This window comes from Scyliorhinus canicula, chromosome 16, assembly GCF_902713615.1.
Source record: "Scyliorhinus canicula chromosome 16, sScyCan1.1, whole genome shotgun sequence".
NCBI lineage: Eukaryota > Metazoa > Chordata > Chondrichthyes > Carcharhiniformes > Scyliorhinidae > Scyliorhinus > Scyliorhinus canicula.
This window is the reverse complement of record NC_052161.1, coordinates 1,392,335-1,414,085: the sequence shown is the minus strand read 5'-3', so window position 1 is coordinate 1,414,085 and position 21,751 is coordinate 1,392,335. Positions and strand designations below refer to the sequence as shown.

At 47.7% G+C, this 21,751-nt stretch overlaps 2 protein-coding genes across 7 annotated transcripts in view; one reads left to right on the top strand and one right to left on the bottom strand.

The window, feature by feature from the left end:
• LOC119979315 (collagen alpha-1(XVII) chain-like) overlaps positions 1–13,595 on the top strand; it is a 236,466-nt gene extending 222,871 nt beyond the window's left edge. The window contains 4 exon segments of the mRNA XM_038821395.1: positions 1,985–2,107; positions 11,843–12,022; positions 12,881–12,970; positions 13,241–13,595. Coding sequence (XP_038677323.1) covers positions 1,985–2,104 — 120 coding nt within the window. The 3' untranslated portion in view covers positions 2,105–2,107; positions 11,843–12,022; positions 12,881–12,970; positions 13,241–13,595.
• A 5,510-nt stretch (positions 13,596–19,105) lies between these two features.
• The window catches only part of stn1 (STN1 subunit of CST complex), a 31,914-nt gene continuing 29,268 nt past the window's right edge, over positions 19,106–21,751 (bottom strand). For 5 of the 6 annotated variants that reach the window (XM_038773293.1, XM_038773295.1, XM_038773294.1 and 2 more), the window contains 2 exons: positions 19,932–20,004; positions 19,106–19,553 (listed from right to left, as the gene is read on the bottom strand). In XM_038773293.1, coding sequence (XP_038629221.1) covers positions 19,396–19,553; positions 19,932–20,004 — 231 coding nt within the window. In that variant the 3' untranslated portion in view covers positions 19,106–19,395. The remainder of the gene's footprint in view (positions 19,554–19,931; positions 20,005–21,751) is intronic. The other variant, XM_038773297.1, reaches the window with a different exon arrangement.

Sequence of the window (21,751 nt, the reverse complement as noted above, 5' to 3'; positions counted from 1 at the left end):
TGTAATCTATGCCCCGATTGATAAAGGCAAGTATCCCAGATGCCTTTTTCACCTCCCTATTAACCTGCCCTTCTGCCTTCGGAGATCTATGGACAAACACACCAAGGTCCCTTTCTTCCTCGGAACTTCCCAGTGTTAGACCATTCATTGAATACTTGCTTCTCTGATTGCTCATTCCAAAATTTATCATCTTTTCAGGGTTAAATTCCATCTGCCACTTATCCGCCCATTTGACCATCCCATCTACATCTTCCTATAACTCACTGTTAACCACCTGGTTGATCTTTGTGTCATCCACAAACTTATTGACCCTACCCCCCACAGAGTCATCTATGTCATTTATATAAATGACAAACAATAGGGGGCCCAGCACAGATCCCTGTGGTACCCCACTGGACACTGGCTTCCAGACACTAAAGCAGCCGTCTGTCATCGCCCTCTGTCTCCTACAGCTCAGCCAATAATGAATCCACCTTATCAAGTTCCCCTGTAACCCATGTGCATTTGCCTTCTTTATAAGTCTCCCATGTGGGAGCTTGTCAAACGCTTTGCTAAAATTCATATAAAGTACATCAACTACACACCTGGCCACATCATCAAAAATCTCAACCAAATTTGTTAGCCATGACAATCTCCCCTTACAAAGCCATGCTGACTATTCCTGATCAAACTCTGCCTCTCCAAGTGGAGATAGATTCTCTCCTTCAGAATCTTCTCCAGTAGTTTCCCAACCACTGATGTGAGGCTCACTGGCCTGTAGTTCCCTTTCTTAAATAGTGGAGAGGAATTAAATATTTGTGTCAGAGTCCCGGCAATCTGCTCCCTCGCCTCCCACAGCAGCCTGGGACACAATTCATCTGGACCTGGAGACTTGTCCATTTTTAAGCCTGCCAACACTTCCAATACCTTGTCACTCCCTATGTCAATTCGCTCAAGAACCTCACACTCTCTCTCCCTGAGTTATATATCTACATCTTCATTCTCTTGGGTGAAGACAGGGAGGAGAGGCGGTAGCATAGTGTTATTGTCACTGGACCAGTAAACCAGAGACCCAGAGCACTGCTCTGGGGACCTAGGTTCAAATCCTGCCATTGCACATGGTGAAATTTGAATTCAATAAAAAAAAAACAATCTCGAATTAAAAAGTCAAATGGTGACCATGAAAGCATTGTCAATCGTCGTAAAAACCCATCTGGTTCATTAATGTCCTTTAGGGAAGGAAATCTGCTGCCCTTACCCGGTCTGGCCTACGTGTGACTCCAGATCCACAGCAATGTGGTTGACTCTTAACTGCCCCTCTCCAGGGTAATTAGGGACGGGCAGTAAATGCTGGCACAGCCTGTGATGCCCAAGTCCCGTGAACGAATATATGTTTTTTCAAAGTAGGGATTACTGTAGGGATTCTATGATTCTAAAGGATGTTCAGGCTTATGGGTTTTATAAAGAGGAGCCTAGAGTGCCGAAGCAAGGAGGCTTTGTTAAACTTGTATAAATCAGTGGCTCAGTATCGGTTGGAGTATAAATTCCAGTCCTGGACACCACACTTCAGGAAGGATGTGAAGCAAGTAGCGAGGATACAGAAAAGTTTCACAGTAATGGTTCCAGAGATCAGGAACTTCAGTTTCACGGGTATTTTGGACTCTTTGCCTCAAAGAGAAGGCTGAGAACAGATTTGATAGCGGGATCTGAACAGAGTTGAAGGAGAGAAACCCTGCTCATTGTTAGAACTCGAGCACCACAACGTATCACCTACTGACCTGTTTAGCACTGCTGCCCTTTTTTTTATTTTTTATTTTTTTTTTATTGAGAAATTTTGATTTTATACAACAATAACGCACCTTAGTAAAATACCGAAAATAACAATAATATTAACAATCATATACATTCGCCCCATCCCCATGAACAACCCAGCATTTTAACAACAACGCAAATTAACACACTACACTGCTGCCCTTCTAATCAGTTTCTGTATTGTCCTTTGTAGATAATGGCTGGACCGTGCATAGATCACACGGCTCAGGAACATCTGGAGCATCCAGATTTCCCGAAGACATCTGGGACAAAATCTTCAGAGGGAACAGGACAGCATACGAGGAATACCTGAGAGGTAAGAGCAGCGGATTTGTGGAGGATTTTCAACAGTCAGTCTCTTACCGTTAGAATCAGGTGAATTCATAGTGGGCAACAAAGAGATGGCAGACCAGTTGAACAAATACTTTGGATCACAAATAGTCTTCCGGAAATACTAGGGGACAGAGGGTCTAGCTTGGAGGAGGAACTGAAGGAAATCCTTATTACTCAGGAAATTGTATTGGGGAAATTGATGGGATTAAAACCCAATAAGTCCCCAGGGCCTGATGCCACACATCCCAGAGTACTTAAGGAAATGGCCTAGAAATAGTGGACACCTTGGTGATCATTTTCCAGCATTCTATAGACTCTGGAAGAGTCCCAATGGATTGGAGGGGGGTAGCTAATGTAATGCAACTTTTTTAAAAGGAGGGAGAGAGAAAACAGTGAATTTGAGACGGGTTAGTTTGACATCAGTGGTGGGGAAAATGCTGGACTCAATTACTAAGGATGAAATAACTGAGCATTTGGAAAACAGGGAGAGCATTGGCCCAAGTCAGCAGAATTCACTAAAGGGAAATCACGCTTGATTAATCTTCTGGAATTTTTTGAGGATGTGACCAGCAGAGTGGACAAGAGTGACCAGTCGATGTTGTGTATCTGGACTTTCAAAAGGCTTTTGACAAGGTCCCACACAAGAGATTAGTGAGCAAAATTAAAGCTCATGGTATTGGGAGTAATGTATTGATGTGGATAGAGAACTGGTTGGCAGACAGGAAGCAGAGAGTGGGAATAAACAGGTCCTTTTCAAATTGGCAGCAGTGACTAGTGGGGTACCGAAGGGTCCAGTGCTGGGACCCCAACTGTTCACAATATACATTCATGATTTGGACGGAGGAACTGCAAAATCTCCAAATTTGCAGATGACACGAAGCTGGGTGGCAGTGTACGCTGTGGGGAGGATGCAGAGAGGCTGCAGGGTGACTTGGACAGGCTGGCTGGGTGGGTAAATACTTGGCAAATGCAATATAATGCAGGTAAGAACATAAGAACTAGGAGCAGGAGTAGGCCATCTAGCCCCTCGAGCCTGCTCCGCCATTCAATGAGATCATGGCTGATCTTTTGTGGACTCAGCTCCACTATCCGGCCCGAACACCATAACCCTTAATCCCTTTATTCTTCAAAAAACTATCTATCTTTACCTTAAAAACATTTAATGAAGGAGCCTCAACTGCTTCACTGGGCAAGGAATTCCATAGATTCACAACCCTTTGGGTGAAGAAGTTCCTCCTAAACTCAGTCCTAAATCTACTTCCCCTTATTTTGAGGCTATGCCCCCTAGTTCTGCTTTCACCCGCCAGTGGAAACAACCTGCCCGCATCTATCCTATCTATTCCCTTCATAATTTTAAATGTTTCGATAAGATCCCCCCTCATCCTTCTAAATTCCAGTCTAGTCCCAGTCTACTCAACCTGTCCTCGTAATCCAACCCCTTCAGCTCTGGGATTAACCTCGTGAATCTCCTCTGCACACCCTCCAGTGCCAGTACGTCCTTTCTCAAGTAAGGAGACCAAAACTGAACACAATACGCCAGGTGTGGCCTCACTAACACCTTATACAATTGCAGCATAACCTCCCTAGTCTTAAACTCCATCTCTCTGGCAATGAAGGACAAAATTCCATTTGCCTTCATAATCACCTGTTGCACCTGTAAACCAACTTCCTGTGATTCATGCACTAGCACACCCAGGTCTCTCTGCACAGCAGCATGCTTTAATATTTTATTGTTTAAATAATAATCCCGTTTGCTGTTATTCCTACCAAAATGAATAACCTCACATTTGTCAACATTGTATTCCATTTGCCAGACCCTAGCCCATTCACCTAACCTATCCAAATCCCTCTGCAGACTTCCAGTATCCTCTGCACTTTTTGCTTTACCACTCATCTTAGTGTCATCTGCAAACTTGGACACATTGCCCTTGGTCCTCAACTCCAAATCATCTATGTAGATTGTGAACAATTGTGGGCCCAACACGGATCCCTGAGGGACACCACTAGCTACTGATTGCCAACCAGAGAAACACCCATTAATCCCCATTCTTTGCTTTCTATTAATTAACCAATCCTCTATCCATGCTACTACTTTACCCTTAATTCCATGCATCTTTATCTTATGCAGCAACTTTTTGTGTGGCACCTTGTCAAAAGCTTTCTGGAAATCCAGATATACCACATCTATTGGCTCCCCATTATCCACTGCACTGGTAATGTCCTCAAAAAATTCCACTAAATTAGTTAGGCACGACCTGCCCTTTATGAACCCATGCTGCGTCCGCCCAATGGGACAATTTCCATCCAGATGCCTCGCTATTTCTTCCTTGATGATAGATTCCAGCATCTTCCCTACTACCGACGTTAAGCTCACTGGTCTATAATTTCCTGCTTTCTGCCTACCTCTTTTTTTAAACAGTGGTGTCACGTTTGCTAATTTCCAATCCACCGGGACCACCCCAGAGTCTAGTGAATTCTGGTAAATCATCACTAGTGCATCTGCAATTTCCCTAGCCATCTCTTTTAGCACTCTGGGATGCATTCCATCAGGGCCAGGAGACTTGTCTACCTTTAGCCCCATCAGCTTGCCCATCACTACCTCCTTAGTGATAACAATCCTCTCAAGGTCATCACCTGCCATAACCTCATTTCTATCAGTCACTGGCATGTTATTTGTATCTTCCACTGTGAAGACCGACCCAAAAAACCTGTTCAGTTACTCAGCCATTTCCTCATCTCCTATTATTAAAACTCCCTTCTCATCCTCTAAAGATGCAATATTTACCTTAACCACTCTTTTTTGCTTTATATATTTGTAAAAACTTTTGCTGTCTGCTTTTATATTCTGAGCAAGTTTACTCTCATACTCTATCTTACTCTTCTTTATAGCTTTTTTAGTAGCTTTCTGTTGCCCCTTAAATATTTCCCAGTCCTCTAGTCTCCCACCAATCTTTGCCACTTTGTAAGCTCTTTCCTTCAATTTGATACTCTCCCTTATTTCCTTAGATATCCACGGTCGATTTTCACTCTTTCTACCGTCCTTCCTTTTTGTGGGTATAAACCTTTGCTGAGCACTGTGAATGTCAGGTTATCCACTTTGGTGGCAAAACAGGAAGGCAGATTATTATCTGAATGGTGGCAGTTTAGGAAAAGGGGAAGTGAAACGAGACCTGGGTGTGATGGTGGAACAGTCGCTGATTGTTGGCATTCGGGTACAGCAGGTGGTGAAGGTTGGCATGCAGGTACAGCAGGCGGTGAGGGTTGGCATGCGGGTACAGCAGGCGGTGAGGGTTGGCATGCAGGTACAGCAGGCGGTGAGGAAAGCTAATGGCATGCTGGCATGCTGGCCTCCATAGCGAGAGGATTGAGTATGGGAGTAGGGGTGTCTTGCTGCAGTTATACAGGGCCTTGGTGAGGCCACACCTTGAGTATTGTGTACAGTTTTGGTCTCCTAGTTTGAGGAAGGACATTCTTGCTATTGAGGGTGTCCAGCGAAGGTTCACCAGACTAATCCCTGGGATGGCAGGACTGACGATAAGAAAGACTGGATGGACTGGGCTGGTACTGACTGGAGTTTAGAATGAGAGGGGATCTCATAGAAACATATAAAATCCTGATGAGAGTGGACAGGCTGGATGTGGGAAGAATGTTCCCGATGTTGGGAACGTCCAGAACTAGAAGTCACAGCCTAAGAATAAGGGGTCAGCCAATCAGGACTGAGATGAGGAAGAACTTCTTCTGTCAGAGAGTTGGGAACTTGTGGAATTCTCAACCACAGGAAGCTGTTGGGACCAGTTTGTTGGATATATTCAAGAGGGAGCTGGACGTGGCCCTTGCGGCTAAAGGGATCAAGGGGTATGGAGAGGGAGTGGGATAGTGAATTTGCATGATCAGCCATGATCATATTGAATGGTGGTGCAAGCTCGAAGGGCCGAATGGCCTACTCCTGTACCTATTTTCTATGTTTCTTGGTGTTGGGATTACCTGATGTTGAAGGATTTCTTTGTATTAGGAGGATTTCCTCAGCAATAGTGGGTGAGATAAATCATCATCCTGTCCTTGACCATTTTACTGAGTTTAATGAGGAATTTCTAACATAAGGAATAAAGCATTTATTCTACAATGAAACCAGATAAAAAGGTGTGAAAGATCTCAACACAAATGCAAGAAAATGAGTCCGGCTCAGACCATTCCGTTTATCCCAACAATACCTTAACAGACACGATTCCCCAGTGAAGATTTACCACTATCTTAACACCAAGGCTTCTTGTTTGGGCTGGCCCAGTTGCAAATAGTTTTCTTCTGGTGGATTTCTGAGCATTCGTTAACTGGCATCTCTCCCTGACATACAAAAAACTGCACGCTAAATTCGCTGTCACTTCAACTGCAGAACAAACACTGGAGTTCCTGAAACTCAGTCCCCCAGCAGCATTGTAGTATATTCTATCAAAGAGTTTAGAACTCCTTTCTGCCCTCTCTGACACATACACTGAACTTCTTTTCCTGTCTCTGTGTGGCACTGGATCCCTGTCGCTAGGCAACAGCAGCTTTTCTACTTTGTTTTTCCCAAAATCACGAAACTACTTTATAACCCATCTTAAAGGTTGCGAAGGCTCAGGAAAATGTATGTCTCCAAACAAATCCAAAAAAGGAATTATTTTCCAGATGGCCCGCCAAACTTCCCAACGCCAAGCTCTCAAAAAATCTAAATGTAGCTGGCACCATATTGCACCTTTCTTTACACACAATTGTAAATATAAATGAAACTTTCTTCTTCTTGTCAACAAGGTCTTGGATGGTGTGGTCACTCTCGTTAAATTGAGAATTTATTCTCGCGAATTGGACCAAGTGTTAACTCCATTAATTGGATATTGAGGAAAGAAGTCAGCCTGTAACTTCAGAGAGCAGAGTAAACATCACTCTCGCTGTAACCCAGGGACTGTAATCACTCTCACTGTAACCCAGAGACTGTAATCACTCTCACTGTAACCCACAGACTGTAGTCACTCTCACTGTAACCCAGAGACTGTAATCACTCTCACTGTAACCCAGAGACTGTAATCACTCTCACTGTAACCCAGAGACTGTAATCACTCTCACTGTAACCCAGGGACTGTAATCACTCTCACTGTAACCCACAGACTGTAATCACTCTCACTGTATCCCAGGGACTGTAATCACTCTCACTGTAACCCAGAGACTGTAATCACTCTCACTGTAACCCAGAGACTGTAGTCACTCTCACTGTAACCCAGAGACTGTAATCACTCTCACTGTAACCCAGAGACTGTAATCACTCTCACTGTAACCCAGGGACTGTAATCACTCTCACTGTATCCCAGAGACTGTAATCACTCTCACTGTAACCCAGGGACTGTAATCACTCCCACTGTAACCCAGGGACTGTAATCACTCCCACTGTATCCCAGGGACTGTAATCACTCTCACTGTAACCCAGGGACTGTAATCACTCTCACTGTATCCCAGAGACTGTAATCACTCTCACTGTAACCCAGGGACTGTAATCACTCTCACTGTAACCCAGAGACTGTAATCACTCCCACTGTGACCCAGGGACTGTAATCACTCTCACTGTAACCCAGGGACTGTAATCACTCTCACTGTAACCCAGAGACTGTAATCACTCCCACTGTGACCCAGGGACTGTAATCACTCTCACTGTAACCCAGGGGCTGTAATCACTCCCACTGTAACCCACAGACTGTAATCACTCTCACTGTATCCCAGAGACTGTAATCACTCTCACTGTATCCCAGAGACTGTAATCACTCTCACTGTATCCCAGGGACTGTAATCACTCTCACTGTAACCCAGAGACTGTAATCACTCTCACTGTAACCCAGAGACTGTAGTCACTCTCACTGTAACCCAGGGACTGTAATCACTCCCACTGTAACCCAGGGACTGTAATCACTCCCACTGTAACCCAGGGACTGTAATCACTCTCACTGTGACCCAGGGACTGTAATCACTCCCACTGTAACCCAGAGACTGTAATCACTCTCACTGAAACCCAGGGACTGTAATCACTCCCACTGTGACCCAGGGACTGTAATCACTCCCACTGTAACCCAGGGACTGTAATCACTCTCACTGTGACCCAGGGACTGTAATCACTCCCACTGTATCCCAGGGACTGTAATCACTCCCACTGTAACCCAGGGACTGTAATCACTCTCACTGTAACCCAGGGACTGTAATCACTCCCACTGTAACCCAGGGACTGTAATCACTCCCACTGTAACCCAGAGACTGTAATCACTCTCACTGTAACCCAGGGACTGTAATCACTCCCACTGTGACCCAGGGACTGTAATCACTCCCACTGTATCCCAGGGACTGTAATCACTCCCACTGTATCCCAGGGACTGTAATCACTCCCACTGTAACCCAGGGACTGTAATCACTCTGACTGTAACCCAGGGACTGTAATCACTCCCACTGTAACCCAGAGACTGTAATCACTCCCACTGTAACCCAGGGACTGTAGTCACTCTCACTGTAACCCAGGGACTGTAATCACTCCCACTGTAACCCAGAGACTGTAATCACTCTCACTGTAACCCAGGGACTGTAATCACTCTCACTGTGACCCAGGGACTGTAATCACTCCCACTGTATCCCAGGGACTGTAATCACTCTCACTGTAACCCAGGGACTGTAATCACTCTCACTGTACCCCAGGGACTGTAATCACTCTCACTGTAACCCAGGGACTGTAATCACTCTCACTGTAACCCAGGGACTGTAATCACTCCCACTGTGACCCAGGGACTGTAATCACTCTCACTGTAACCCAGGGACTGTAATCACTCTCACTGTAACCCAGAGACTGTAATCACTCTCACTGTAACCCAGGGACTGTAATCACTCCCACTGTAACCCAGAGACTGTAATCACTCCCACTGTAACCCAGGGACTGTAATCACTCTCACTGTGAGCCAGGGACTGTAATCACTCCCACTGTATCCCAGGGACTGTAATCACTCCCACTGCGAGCCAGGGACTGTAATCACTCCCACTGTAACCCAGGGACTGTAATCACTCTCACTGTAACCCAGGGACTGTAATCACTCCCACTGTAACCCAGGGACTGTAATCACTCTCACTGTAACCCAGGGACTGTAATCACTCCCACTGTAACCCAGAGACTGTAATCACTCCCACTGTACCCCAGGGACTGTAATCACTCTCACTGTATCCCAGAGACTGTAATCACTCCCACTCTAACCCAGGGACTGTAATCACTCCCACTGTAACCCAGAGACTGTAATCACTCTCACTGTGACCCAGGGACTGTAATCACTCCCACTGTAACTCAGAGACTGTAATCACTCCCACTGTATCCCAGGGACTGTAATCACTCCCACTGTAACCCAGAGACTGTAATCACTCTCACTGTAACCCAGGGACTGTAATCACTCTCACTGTATCCCAGGGACTGTAATCACTCTCACTGTAACCCAGGGACTGTAATCACTCCCACTGTAACCCAGAGACTGTAATCACTCCCACTGTGACCCAGGGACTGTAATCACTCTCACTGTATCCCAGAGACTGTAATCACTCCCACTGTAACCCAGAGACTGTAATCACTCCCACTGTAACTCAGAGACTGTAATCACTCTCACTGTGACCCAGGGACTGTAATCACTCTCACTGTAACCCAGAGACTGTAATCACTCCCACTGTAACCCAGGGACTGTAATCACTCTCACTGTAACCCAGGGACTGTAATCACTCCCATGTAACCCAGAGACTGTAATCACTCCCACTGTGACCCAGGGACTGTAATCACTCTCACTGTGACCCAGGGACTGTAATCACTCTCACTGTAACCCACAGACTGTAATCACTCTCACTGTAACCCAGAGACTGTAATCACTCTCACTGTAACCCAGGGACTGTAATCACTCTCACTGTAACCCAGGGACTGTAATCACTCCCACTGTAACCCAGGGACTGTAATCACTCCCACTGTAACCCAGGGACTGTAATCACTCTCACTGTAACCCAGGGACTGTAATCACTCCCACTGTAACCCAGGGACTGTAATCACTCTCACTGTAACCCAGGGACTGTAATCACTCCCATGTAACCCAGAGACTGTAATCACTCCCACTGTGACCCAGGGACTGTAATCACTCCCACTGTAACCCAGGGACGGTAATCACTCTCACTGTACCCCAGGGACTGTAATCACTCCCACTGTGACCCAGGGACTGTAATCACTCCCACTGTGACCCAGGGACTGTAATCACTCCCACTGTAACCCAGGGACGGTAATCACTCTCACTGTACCCCAGAGACTGTAATCACTCCCACTGTGACCCAGGGACTGTAATCACTCTCACTGTGACCCAGGGACTGTAATCACTCTCACTGTAACCCAGAGACTGTAATCACTCCCACTGTAACCCAGAGACTGTAATCACTCTCACTGTGACCCAGAGACTGTAATCACTCCCACTGTATCCCAGGGACTGTAATCACTCCCACTGTAACCCAGGGACTGTAATCACTCTCACTGTAACCCAGGGACTGTAATCACTCCCATGTAACCCAGAGACTGTAATCACTCCCACTGTGACCCAGGGACTGTAATCACTCTCACTGTAACCCAGGGACTGTAATCACTCTCACTGTAACCCAGGGACTGTAATCACTCTCACTGTAACCCAGGGACTGTAATCACTCCCATGTAACCCAGAGACTGTAATCACTCTCACTGTAACCCAGGGACTGTAATCACTCTCACTGTAACCCAGGGACTGTAATCACTCCCATGTAACCCAGAGACTGTAATCACTCTCACTGTAACCCAGGGACTGTAATCACTCCCACTGTATCCCAGGGACTGTAATCACTCCCACTGTGACCCAGAGACTGTAATCACTCCCACTGTGACCCAGAGACTGTAATCATTCCCACTGTGAGCCAGGGACGGTAATCACTCTCACTGTGACCCAGGGACTGTAATCACTCTCACTGTACCCCAGGGACTGTAATCACTCCCACTGTATCCCAGGGACTGTAATCACTCCCACTGTGACCCAGGGACTGTAATCACTCTCACTGTGACCCAGGGACTGTAATCACTCTCACTGTAACCCAGAGACTGTAATCACTCCCACTGTAACCCAGAGACTGTAATCACTCCCACTGTATCCCAGGGACTGTAATCACTCCCACTGTAACCCAGAGACTGTAATCACTCCCACTGTGACCCAGGGACTGTAATCACTCCCATGTAACCCAGAGACTGTAATCACTCTCACTGTAACCCAGAGACTGTAATCACTCCCACTGTGACCCAGGGACTGTAATCACTCCCATGTAACCCAGAGACTGTAATCACTCCCACTGTAACCTAGGGACTGTAATCACTCTGATTTTAATCCAGAGATATTGAAATTACTCTCACTGTAAATTTGAAAACTTGTACATTGATCTAAAGAGAGGGAAAGAGAAATTGAAATACAGAGAGAGCCAGACACGGGGTGAGACAGGCAGCTGGACAAGGAACCCTGAAGCAAGCAAAGGACTGGGTACATGATTTCTCTCTCTGGCCATATCTATACAATGCAGTAATGGGCTTCACAGAGCCTGATACCGCCCTGTTTGACCGCAGGATATATATGGAGTCACTGCATATACTGCAGCTCATGATTTGTAAATGTCCCCTGTTTGATTACAGCCCGCGAATCCCGCCACATGTCATCCAGCCAATCAGATGGATCCGAAGCTCGTCGCACATCTGAAACTTCGCGCAGCTCCTCCAGCCGATCAGCTGCCTCTGAATCTTCACATTCCACAGGAGGAGTTTGGCACGATGGGACCTACAGGAGTGATGCCGAGTTAGAGGAGCTGTTAAAAGGTGCGAGTTGTCTCAATGTTACAGCTGGCAGTATTGAGGTCTGTTAGCAGGCTGTATCCCTGCCCGGTGAGCAGTCTGTGGTTTGTAACCCACAAGTTCCTCCCTGCCACCCCCACCAGGTTGTTAGTTATTCTGTATGTGGTGCCAGCCAGTTCATTACATTCACTCATGTGCACCCAGAGCAAGGCATGAATGACAGCGCATCTTAACATACAGTTCACCAGATGGATGCTTGTATTGTCTTTTTCAATCTCGACCAGCGGGTATTGCTGCCACTTGTGCAGATCTAGTGAAGAATATCTGATTAGGATCATTTTCTTTGGACTTATTCACACTTAGTGCCAGTGTGGGCGGGGGAGGGGGGCCACGAGGGAAACTGTTTGACTTGGTGGGACATTTGGAGGCAGGGTCATGTGATAAAACCTCCAGGAATATGTCAGAGCAGAGTTGGTAACCCCAGATTGGCCAATGCTCACCTCTCTCGCGCAGTCAGGTAGGCCAGAATGTTTACCTGTGCAGGTAGGACGCTCCAGCGGAGTCTGGACAGGTGAATGGTCTGACGCCCCCACTGAACAATACTCACTGCTCACACCCATCGAGATGCAGATCCTGCATCCTGGGAGGAGGCAAAGGTTCATCAGCCGTAAAACAGACGTTTTTCCGACCCTGGGGCCTTTAACAATGCCCCCTCCGCCAACCCCGCCTTTCCTAAGGGACGCAATTGCCTTCATTTCATCAAAATATCAGTGAGAGAGGGCTGCACACACCTTCATGTTTTATCATCGTCTGAAGGTTCGGGCAGGGGATAGAACTCGGCCCAAGGAGGATTTTACTGATTTCTGTTGATTTCTGTTACAGCGGAACTTGGGGAGTCTTATGCCACCTGGCTATCACACAGCGACCCTGGGGTCCAGTCTGATCAGAGGGAGAGGAGACAGAAAGCTGCAGGTAACTATGTGAGGGCACAAAGGGAACTGGACATTAATGATTTTTATATAAAGGACAAAGAAAAGTACAGCACAGGAACAGGCCCTTCGGCCCTCCAAGTCTGTACCAATCATGATACCCTAACTAAAAACAAAATACCCTTAAAGAACAAACAAACCTTAAAGAATAAATATCCCTCCTTTCCTCACCCCTGTCATATTCCAACCCTCTCCTCTACTGACCTTGTTCAGGAAAGAATTGTGTGATTTTTAATGAACTTTATTTTTGTAGGTCAGTCATCACACAGGAGGACCCGGAAACGAGCTTCCGGCACCAAGTGATGGAGCGAGACTTGCCGAGCAGGTCTGAGGAGCTGTATGGCTGAATCCTGCTTCTATTCCTCTCGCACCCGGCAGTGATTTTGCTGATATATCATCCCCTTATTCAGCAGCTTAACCTCGGGAGAAACAGCACGCAAATCCTTTTGTGCCCTCTGTAACACAGCGCATTAAGCTGGGAGTCTAATTCCAGTTATTATATCCATGGAAACAGGCAGATTGGGACTGTTCTGTGGGAGCCTCTACTGCACGAGATTCTCTTCTCGCCCTCTCTCTGATCTTGGAGCACTGTCCCTCAACGCTAGGAATCTGTCAACTACCTTCCAAGTCATGTGTCACAATGCCCCCAATCTACTGTCCATTGGCCACACAGTATTGTTCAAATATAAATGTCAGGAGTAGGTGTTGACCACACAGCCTGTTCCACCATTCAATACAATCATGGCTATGACCTTCTGCGTCACATCCACTTCTCTGCCGGTTCCCCATATCCCTTGTGTTCCGAAAGAGACTAAATTTCTGTCTATCCATCTTAGCTATGACATGCTGAACCTTTTGTAAAGCTCTGGTTAGGCCCCAACTAGAGTTATGCCTCCAGTTCTGGTCACCACACTTCAGGAAGGATGTGAGGGTCTTTGAGAGTGTGCGGAGGCAGATTCACCAGAATGGATCCAGGGATTGGGACTTTTAGTTCCAAGGTTCGGTTGGAGAAATTGGGGTTGTTCCTGGAGCAAAGGATATTTAAAAAGAGATTGAGAGAGGTTTACAAGATTATAAAAGGTTTGGATAAGGTAGACCAGGAAAAACCTGTTCAATTAACTGATGGTCCATGGACCTGGGTTAACATTTTGGACAAATGGTCCAGGGGAAAGGGGGAACTCTTTCACACAGCCCGTGAAATTCATCTGGAACTCACTGTCTACGAGGGTGGTGAAAGCAGAAACAGTTAATGATTTCAAAAGCAAATTGGATAGGCATTTGAAGGAAATTAACCTGCAGGGTTACGGGGATTGAATGGCACAGTGGAACTGAGGGGACTGCTCTGTGGGGAGCTGGCAGGGGTCGATGGGCTGAATGGTCACATCTGTGCTATAAATGACTCTTAAATATATTCAATGATGAAACATCTACAACCATTTGGGGCAGCGAATTCCAAAGATTCAGAGACCTTTGATTGAAGAAATGTTGTCTCAATCTGATTGATCGGCCCTTTATCCAGAGAATGTTCTAGATTCCCCAGCGAAGAGGAAACAATCTTTGTGTTGACCCTGTCCAGCCCCTTCACAATCGTGGTCCTTTGGCCAATGAGAAGGAAACACACTCATGCCCACCCCCATCATGGCTGTGGAGCTGACACCCAACAACAGCAGAATTATTCCAGCAGCCACGGTTATTCAGCTTTTCAATTAGAATTAATCAGATCCAGGTACAGGGTCGTGACCTCGCGTTTAGGACATTGAACAGCAGGTGACACCTCCCACCCCAAATCCCAAAGGAGCTGCAGGGCTGACCCCAACCCCTCTCCCCGGTGTAGGGAAGGACTGGACTTTCCCCGGTGTTGGGAAGGACTGGACTCTCCCCGGTGCAGGGAAGGACTGGACTCTCCCCGGACTGGACTCTCCCCGGTGTAGGGAAGGACTGGACTCTCCCCGGTGTAGGGAAGGACTGGACTCTCCCCGGTGTAGGGAAGGACTGGACTCTCCCCGGTGTAGGGAAGGACTGGACTCTCCCCGGACTGGACTCTCCCCAGTGCAGGCAGACACCCCCACCCCAGGCCCGATTCTCCTGGTGTCAGACACCAGGAGAGAAAACCAGATGAATTAAGAATGTCAGCTTTAAAATCTCAGCTGAATCAGTTCTTCTGCAGCACATCCATCAAATTCATAGAATCATAGATTGTAGAATTTACAGTGCAACCCCATCTATCCTTTTTGGACGCTAGGGTAATTTATCACGGCCAATCCACCTAACCTGCACATCTTTGGACTGTGGGAGGAAACCGGAGTACCCGGAGGAAACCCACGCACACACGGGGAGAATGTTCAGACTCCGCACAGACAGTGACCCAAGCCGGAATCGAACCTGGAGCTGTGAAGCAACAGTGCTAACCACTGTGACACCGTGCCTGAGAAGCAGGGTTACAGGTTACAGAGATACTGACAGCAAAGTTCTCAGCTTTCTCAGGGAGGAGATAGTTTCCTTAAAGTTCCAGGTGAAGAGGGGCAGAGACAATGGTTCGAATCCTGTATGAATTCTGAATGGCCACAGCCCATAGCCAGGGTGGTCCAGAGGCTCGGAGGAACAGTGAGGGGCCTGTGCATCCAGGCGCTGTGTTTCTATTTCTTTGTTGAGTTCAGTTGTGCTGCAATGTTTCTCTGGTGAATCGGGGGTGGCCGCAGGTGACAATCATCCCACTAACCAGCTGACTATTTCACAGCCTGTCTTAAACTTGTAAAATTCTTCTTTTGGAATAAAATCAATATTTTAATAAAAGAAAACCAAGTGGATTCCTCACAGGATTTACTCGACACCTGCCAAATGAATATTCCGGAGTTTAAATGTTGAGCCAGTGCCAACCCCCCCCCCCCCCCCCAAACTTTACTGCTGGTCACTATAATCCCCCTGACCTTCCGGAGTGTCTGAGAGTGGGATCAGAGTCCGGCAGCTTCTCCATACCCAGGGTCACTATAATCCCCCTGACCTTCCGGAGTGTCTGAGAGTGGGATCAGAGTCCGGCAGCTTCTCCATACCCAGGGTCACTATAATCCCCCTTACCTTCCGGAGTGTCTGAGAGTGGGATCAGAGTCCGGCAGCTTCTCCAAACCCAGGGGCCGCAGGATGTTCTGATCACTGGCGAAAAGGAAATTGGGTGTGTGTTTGAAGGAATTTAACTTGTAGGGTTAAGAGGACTGAGTGGATTACTCTGTGGGGAGCTGGCAGGGGTCGATGGGCTGAATGGTCACATTTTGTGCTGTAAATAACTCTTAACCATATTCAATGATGAAACATCTACAACCATTTGGGGCAGCGAATTCCAAAGATTCAGAGACCTTTGATTGAAGAAATGTTGTCTCAATCTGATTGATCGGCCCTTTATCCAGAGAATGTTCTAGATTCCCCAGCGAGGAGGAAACAATCTTTGTGTTGACCCTGTCCAGCCCCTTCACAATCGTGGTCCTTTGGCCAATGAGAAGGAAGCACACTCATGCCCACCCCCATCATGGCTGTGGAGCTGACACCCAACAACAGCAGAATTATTCCAGCAGCCACGGTTATTCAGCTTTTCAATTAGAATTAATCAGATCCAGGGACAGGGTCGTGACCTCGCGTTTAGGATATTGAACAGGCAGGTGACCTTCCACCCCAACTATTAAAGCTGCTGGAGAGCTAACCCCAAACACTGGGTGCAGATGGATGATTCCCCCACTTCCCTCCTTCGGTGCAGGTGGAGGGTGAAGGGGGATCTTATTGAAACTTACAGGATACTGCGAGGCCTGGATAGAGTGGACGTGGAGAGGATGTTTCCACTTGTCGGAGAAACGGGAACCAGAGGACACAATCTCAGACTGAAGGGACGATCCTTTAAAACAGAGATGAGGAGGAATTTCTTCAGCCAGAGGGTGGTGAATCTGTGGAACTCTTTACCGCAGAAGGCTGTGGAGGGCAAATCACTGAGTGTCTTTAAGACAGAGATAGATAGGTTCTTGATTAATAAGGGGATCAGGGGTTATGGGGAGAAGGCAGGAGAATAGGGATGAGAAAATATCCGCCATGATTGAATGGCGGAGCAGACTCGATGGGCCGAGTGGCCTAATTCTGCTCCTATGTCTTATGGCCCCTTCCCCAAAACCAATAACTCTTGAATATGGTTAAGAGGAACCTTAACTGTTTGTCACAGGCTGATCAGAATGTATCCCGACACAGCCTTCAGCTGCCTGATTGTGATTAACAATTGAAAGGTCTTAAAATCAGTCGCTGGTTCCAGGTTTGGTGGTGGGTTAACAGCAGCCGAGAAATCTGACCTGGCTTCTGATAATACCCCCGGCCTCCTGCTTGGCCACGGAGGGAGTTCTCCCATCTCCAGCGCAGCCACTGGTTGCCTGGGTGGTGATGGGCTGATAAACAACAGGATCTGACACAGGGGTTTACAGCTTTCCCATCAGCTTGAATTCCAGGACAGGAATGGTTCCTCGCTCACTGTACTTTGCCTAAACTACTGCTGTTCCTTCCGCAAGTGACCCTGTCAAACATTTCAATAAATACTTTTAGCATTTTGTGTGTTTGGAGTCTGATTGTGTGAATCAATATCAGGAGTGGCTTTGGAAGTGAGCAGGCCAAAGGCTGCAGGTATATCTCCCACTTCACAAACACTCAGTAAACACTCAGAAGCAGTTCTTAATTCCACTTTGCAGACATTTGCATGGTTCTGAAGCACAAATCCAGCAGATTCCCCATCACCACTCGCCAGCCCTCAATCCCATCTTCCCCAACACTCCCTCCCCCCTCTCACCATACGCAGCATCAAACATTAAATCATTCTCCGTATGAATGAAGAGTGCAGGAGAGCATGCCAGGCCACCATCAGGCATACCTAAAAATGAGGTGGCAACCTGGTGAAGCTACAATACAGCACTTGCATGCCAAACAACATAACCAGAGCCAAGCCATTCTACAACCAACGGATCAGATCTAAGCTCTGCAGTCCTGCTACATCCAGCTGTGAATGGTGGTGGACAATTAACTCACTGGAGGAGGAGGCTCCACAAATATCCCCATCATCAACGATGGAGGAGCCCAGCACATTGGATTGGATTTGTTTATTGTCACGTGTACCGAGGTACAGTGAAAAGTATTTTTCTGCGAGCAGCTCAACAGAACACTTAGTACATGAAAAGAAAAGAAAATACATAATAGGGCAACACAAGGTCCACAATGTAAATACATAGACACCGGCATCGGGTGAAGCATCCAGGAGTGGAGTATTAATCAGGTCAGTCCATAAGAGGGTCCTTTAGGAGTCTGGTGACAGCGGGGAAGAAGCTGTTTTTGAGTCTGTTCATGCGTGTTCTTAGACTTTTGTATCTCCTGCCCGATGGAAGAAGTTGGAATGGAATGGGCTGTGTTCACGACTCTCTGAAGTTTCTTGCGGTCCTGGGGCAAGCAGTTGCCATACCAGGCTGTGATGCAGCCAGATAGGATGCTTCCTAGGCTTCACAGTGCCAGGGTCCCAGGTTCGATTCCCCGTTGGGTCACTGTCTGTGCGGAGTCTGCACGTTCTCCCCGTGTCTGCGTGGGTTTCCTCCGGGTGCTCCGGTTTCCTCCCACAGTCCAACGACATGCAGCTTAGGTGGATTGGCCATGATAAATTGCCCTTAGTGACCAAAAAAAGGTTAGATGGGGTTATTTGGTTATGGGGATAGGGTGGAAGTGAGAGCTCAACTGGTTCGGTGCAGACTCGATGGGCCGAATGGACTCCTTCTGCACTGTAAGTTCTATGTTCTATCTGTAAAAGTTGGTAAGAGTCAGTGTGGACATGCCAAATGTCCTTAGTTTCCTGAGGAAGTATAGGCGCTGTTGTGCTTTCTTGGTGGTAGCGTCGATGTGGGTGGACCAGGACAGATTTTTGGTGATGTGCACCCCTAGGAATTAGTTCAAAGGATAAGGCTGATGCATTTGCAACGATCTCAATCCTGAAGTGCCAAATGGATGATCCACCGTGGCCTCCTCTGGAGGTCCTCAGTCACAAGATGCCAGTCTTTAGTCAATTCGGTTCACACCACGTGTTGTTATAAAACTTGTGAATATAAAACGTACCATGTTTAAATAAATTTGAATTCTTTATTTTGTTCAGAGTGGTTCACAAATATAAAATCAAAACACCAAGTTATGTTACCTGAGATTGAGTAGAAATCCTTGGGGCTCTGTGGTACACTTCAGCCCCCAGACTGCACAAAATCTGAACGCTCCAGAATCCTGTCTCAGTGACAGGCCGGATAATCACCCATGTGGGGTTGTCAGTCAAGGCCCAGGTCCCCTCAGGTCCAGCGCCAAGGTTGTTGTTGGTGCCCGGCTTGAGGCCCCAGGGGAGTTTCTCAGGGTGTCTCCCAGTCAGGATACTGTGTAGTGTCGGTCCATGGTGCTGACTATCTCGCTGTCGCACTCCAATCTGTCCAGTACCCTCTGCACTGCAGCCTCACTAACCCCCGCACTGTAACTGTGACGCACACAGCTGACGATGTGATGGAAAGGACAGCCCTTATCAACATCTACAGAAAACAGAAAAGGAATTAACTCGGAATTATAAAGACAAAGCCAGTGATGCAAGATGATACTTTGAATGCAAGTCTTTGCAGGTAATTAAGTCTTTACAGGTCTACCCACTGTCCAATCGCCCCGTCACTGTGTTTGGTTTGATTTGATTTGATTTACTATTGTCACATGTATTATTATACAGTGAAAAGTATTGTTTCTTGCATGCTGTATACCGTACATAGGGAAGGAAGGAGAGACTGCAGAATATGTCCCTGTCACTGTGTCCCCATCACTGTGTCTCTGTCACTGTCCCTGTCTCACCCAGAGGAGGTTCATGTACAGAAAGAGCTCTAACAAAGGCAACAAGCTTGAGAGGAGAGGATGGTACTGACATTTTGGTCGTGTGGAATCATCTTGCACGATTTTCCGAGTCACCTTGTGTAGTTCCTTCTCCGCATCAGTCACCTTTACGGATTCACAAACGGATAAACAGCCTCAGTATGTCAGTCCGTGTAACCAATACCGACCCCACCCCCTCGGGTCTCAGCTCTCACGCTGGGTGCACTGGAATACCCCCCCCCCCCCCCCCCCCCCCCCCCCCTCGGGCCTCAGCTCTCACGCTGGGTGCACTGGAATACCGCCCCCCCCCACCCCCTCGGGTCTCAGCTCTCACGCTGGGTGCACTGGAATACCGACCCCCACCCCCTTGGGTCTCAGCTCTCACGCTGGGTGCACTGGAATACCCCCACCCCCACCCCCTCGGGCCTCAGCTCTCACGCTGGGTGCACTGGAATACCGCCCCCCCCCCCCCCCCCACCCCCTCGGGTCTCAGCTCTCACGCTGGGTGCACTGGTATAATTTTTTTTTTTTAATCTGTTCATTAAGAATTTTTTCATAATAATCAGAACAGCCCAAAACAATCAAACAGAAAAATAGAACAAAGGACAAAATTTAAAAGAAGGGAAAAAGACACAGATGTACCTAATTTTTTTTTTTAAATTTAGATTACCCAATTCATTTTTTCCAATTAAGGGGCAATTTAGCGTGGCCAATCCACCTACTCTGCATATCTTTGGGCTGTGGGGGCGAAACCCACGCAGACACGGGGAGAATGTGCAAACTCCAGACGGACAGTGACCCAGAGCCGGGATCGAACCTGGGATCTCAGCGCCGTGAGGCAGTTGTGCTAACCACTAGGCCACCGTGCTGCCCTCAGACGTACCTAATTAACTTCAATCAGAAACTGACTTCCGGTGGCGACAGTGAGCTGTGCGGCTGATGAACGGTGGCTCCCACCCGGAAATGTCTTTATGAACCTTTCTGACCCAAGGAAAAAAACCAAACCTCCCGACCCTTCCCCTTTCCCCTTCATCAACGTCTGATTTGGGATGCCGGCCAATCACCAGACAGATCCAACATCAGAGCCAGGGACCAACGTGGCAACGTGAATCCCAAACATGGGTCAGGGGCAGCACGATGGCGCAGTGGGTTAGCCCTGCTGCCTCACGGAGCCGAGGTCCCAGGTTCGATCCCGGCTCTGGGTCACTGTCCGTGTGGAGTTTGCACATTCTCCCCATGTCTGTGTGGGTTTCGCCCCCACAACCCAAAGATGTGCAGGGTAGGTGGATTGGCCACGCTAAATTGCCCCTTAATTTGGAGAAAAAAAAGAATTGATACTCTAAATTCATTAAAAAAAAAGACTAAGTTACGAGATACCCAGCATAATCAGCGATCAGTTAACCAACAATTTTGCAAACTGTGGTTTTCAAAATACCATCGGTGAGTAGCCATTTAAACAGCTGCTGAATAATATTGATGAAGATTGGAGCACAGATGGTGGGGCAGAGCCTGGGACGGAGGTTGGGTCGGAGCCTGGGAGAAAGGTTGAAGGAGGGGATAGTCTGGGAGCGGGAGGTGGGGAGTGGAGGAGGGGGGAGGGGAGGAGGGGGAGGAGGGGAGGGAGAGGGGATAGTCTGGGAGTGGGAGGTGGGGTGGGGAGGAGGGGAGGGGATAGTCTGAGGGAGGGAAGGAGAGGGAGGAGGTGGAGAAGGGGAGGGGACTGGAGCAGGGTTGAGGGGGAGGTGGGGAGGGGGAGGTGAGGAGGGGGAGGTGAGGAGGGGGAGGTGAGGAGGTGAGGAGGGGGAGATGGCCACGGGGGATGGGAGCACGGGGGAGGGTTGTGAGGGGGATGTGGGGATGGGGGATGGTTGGG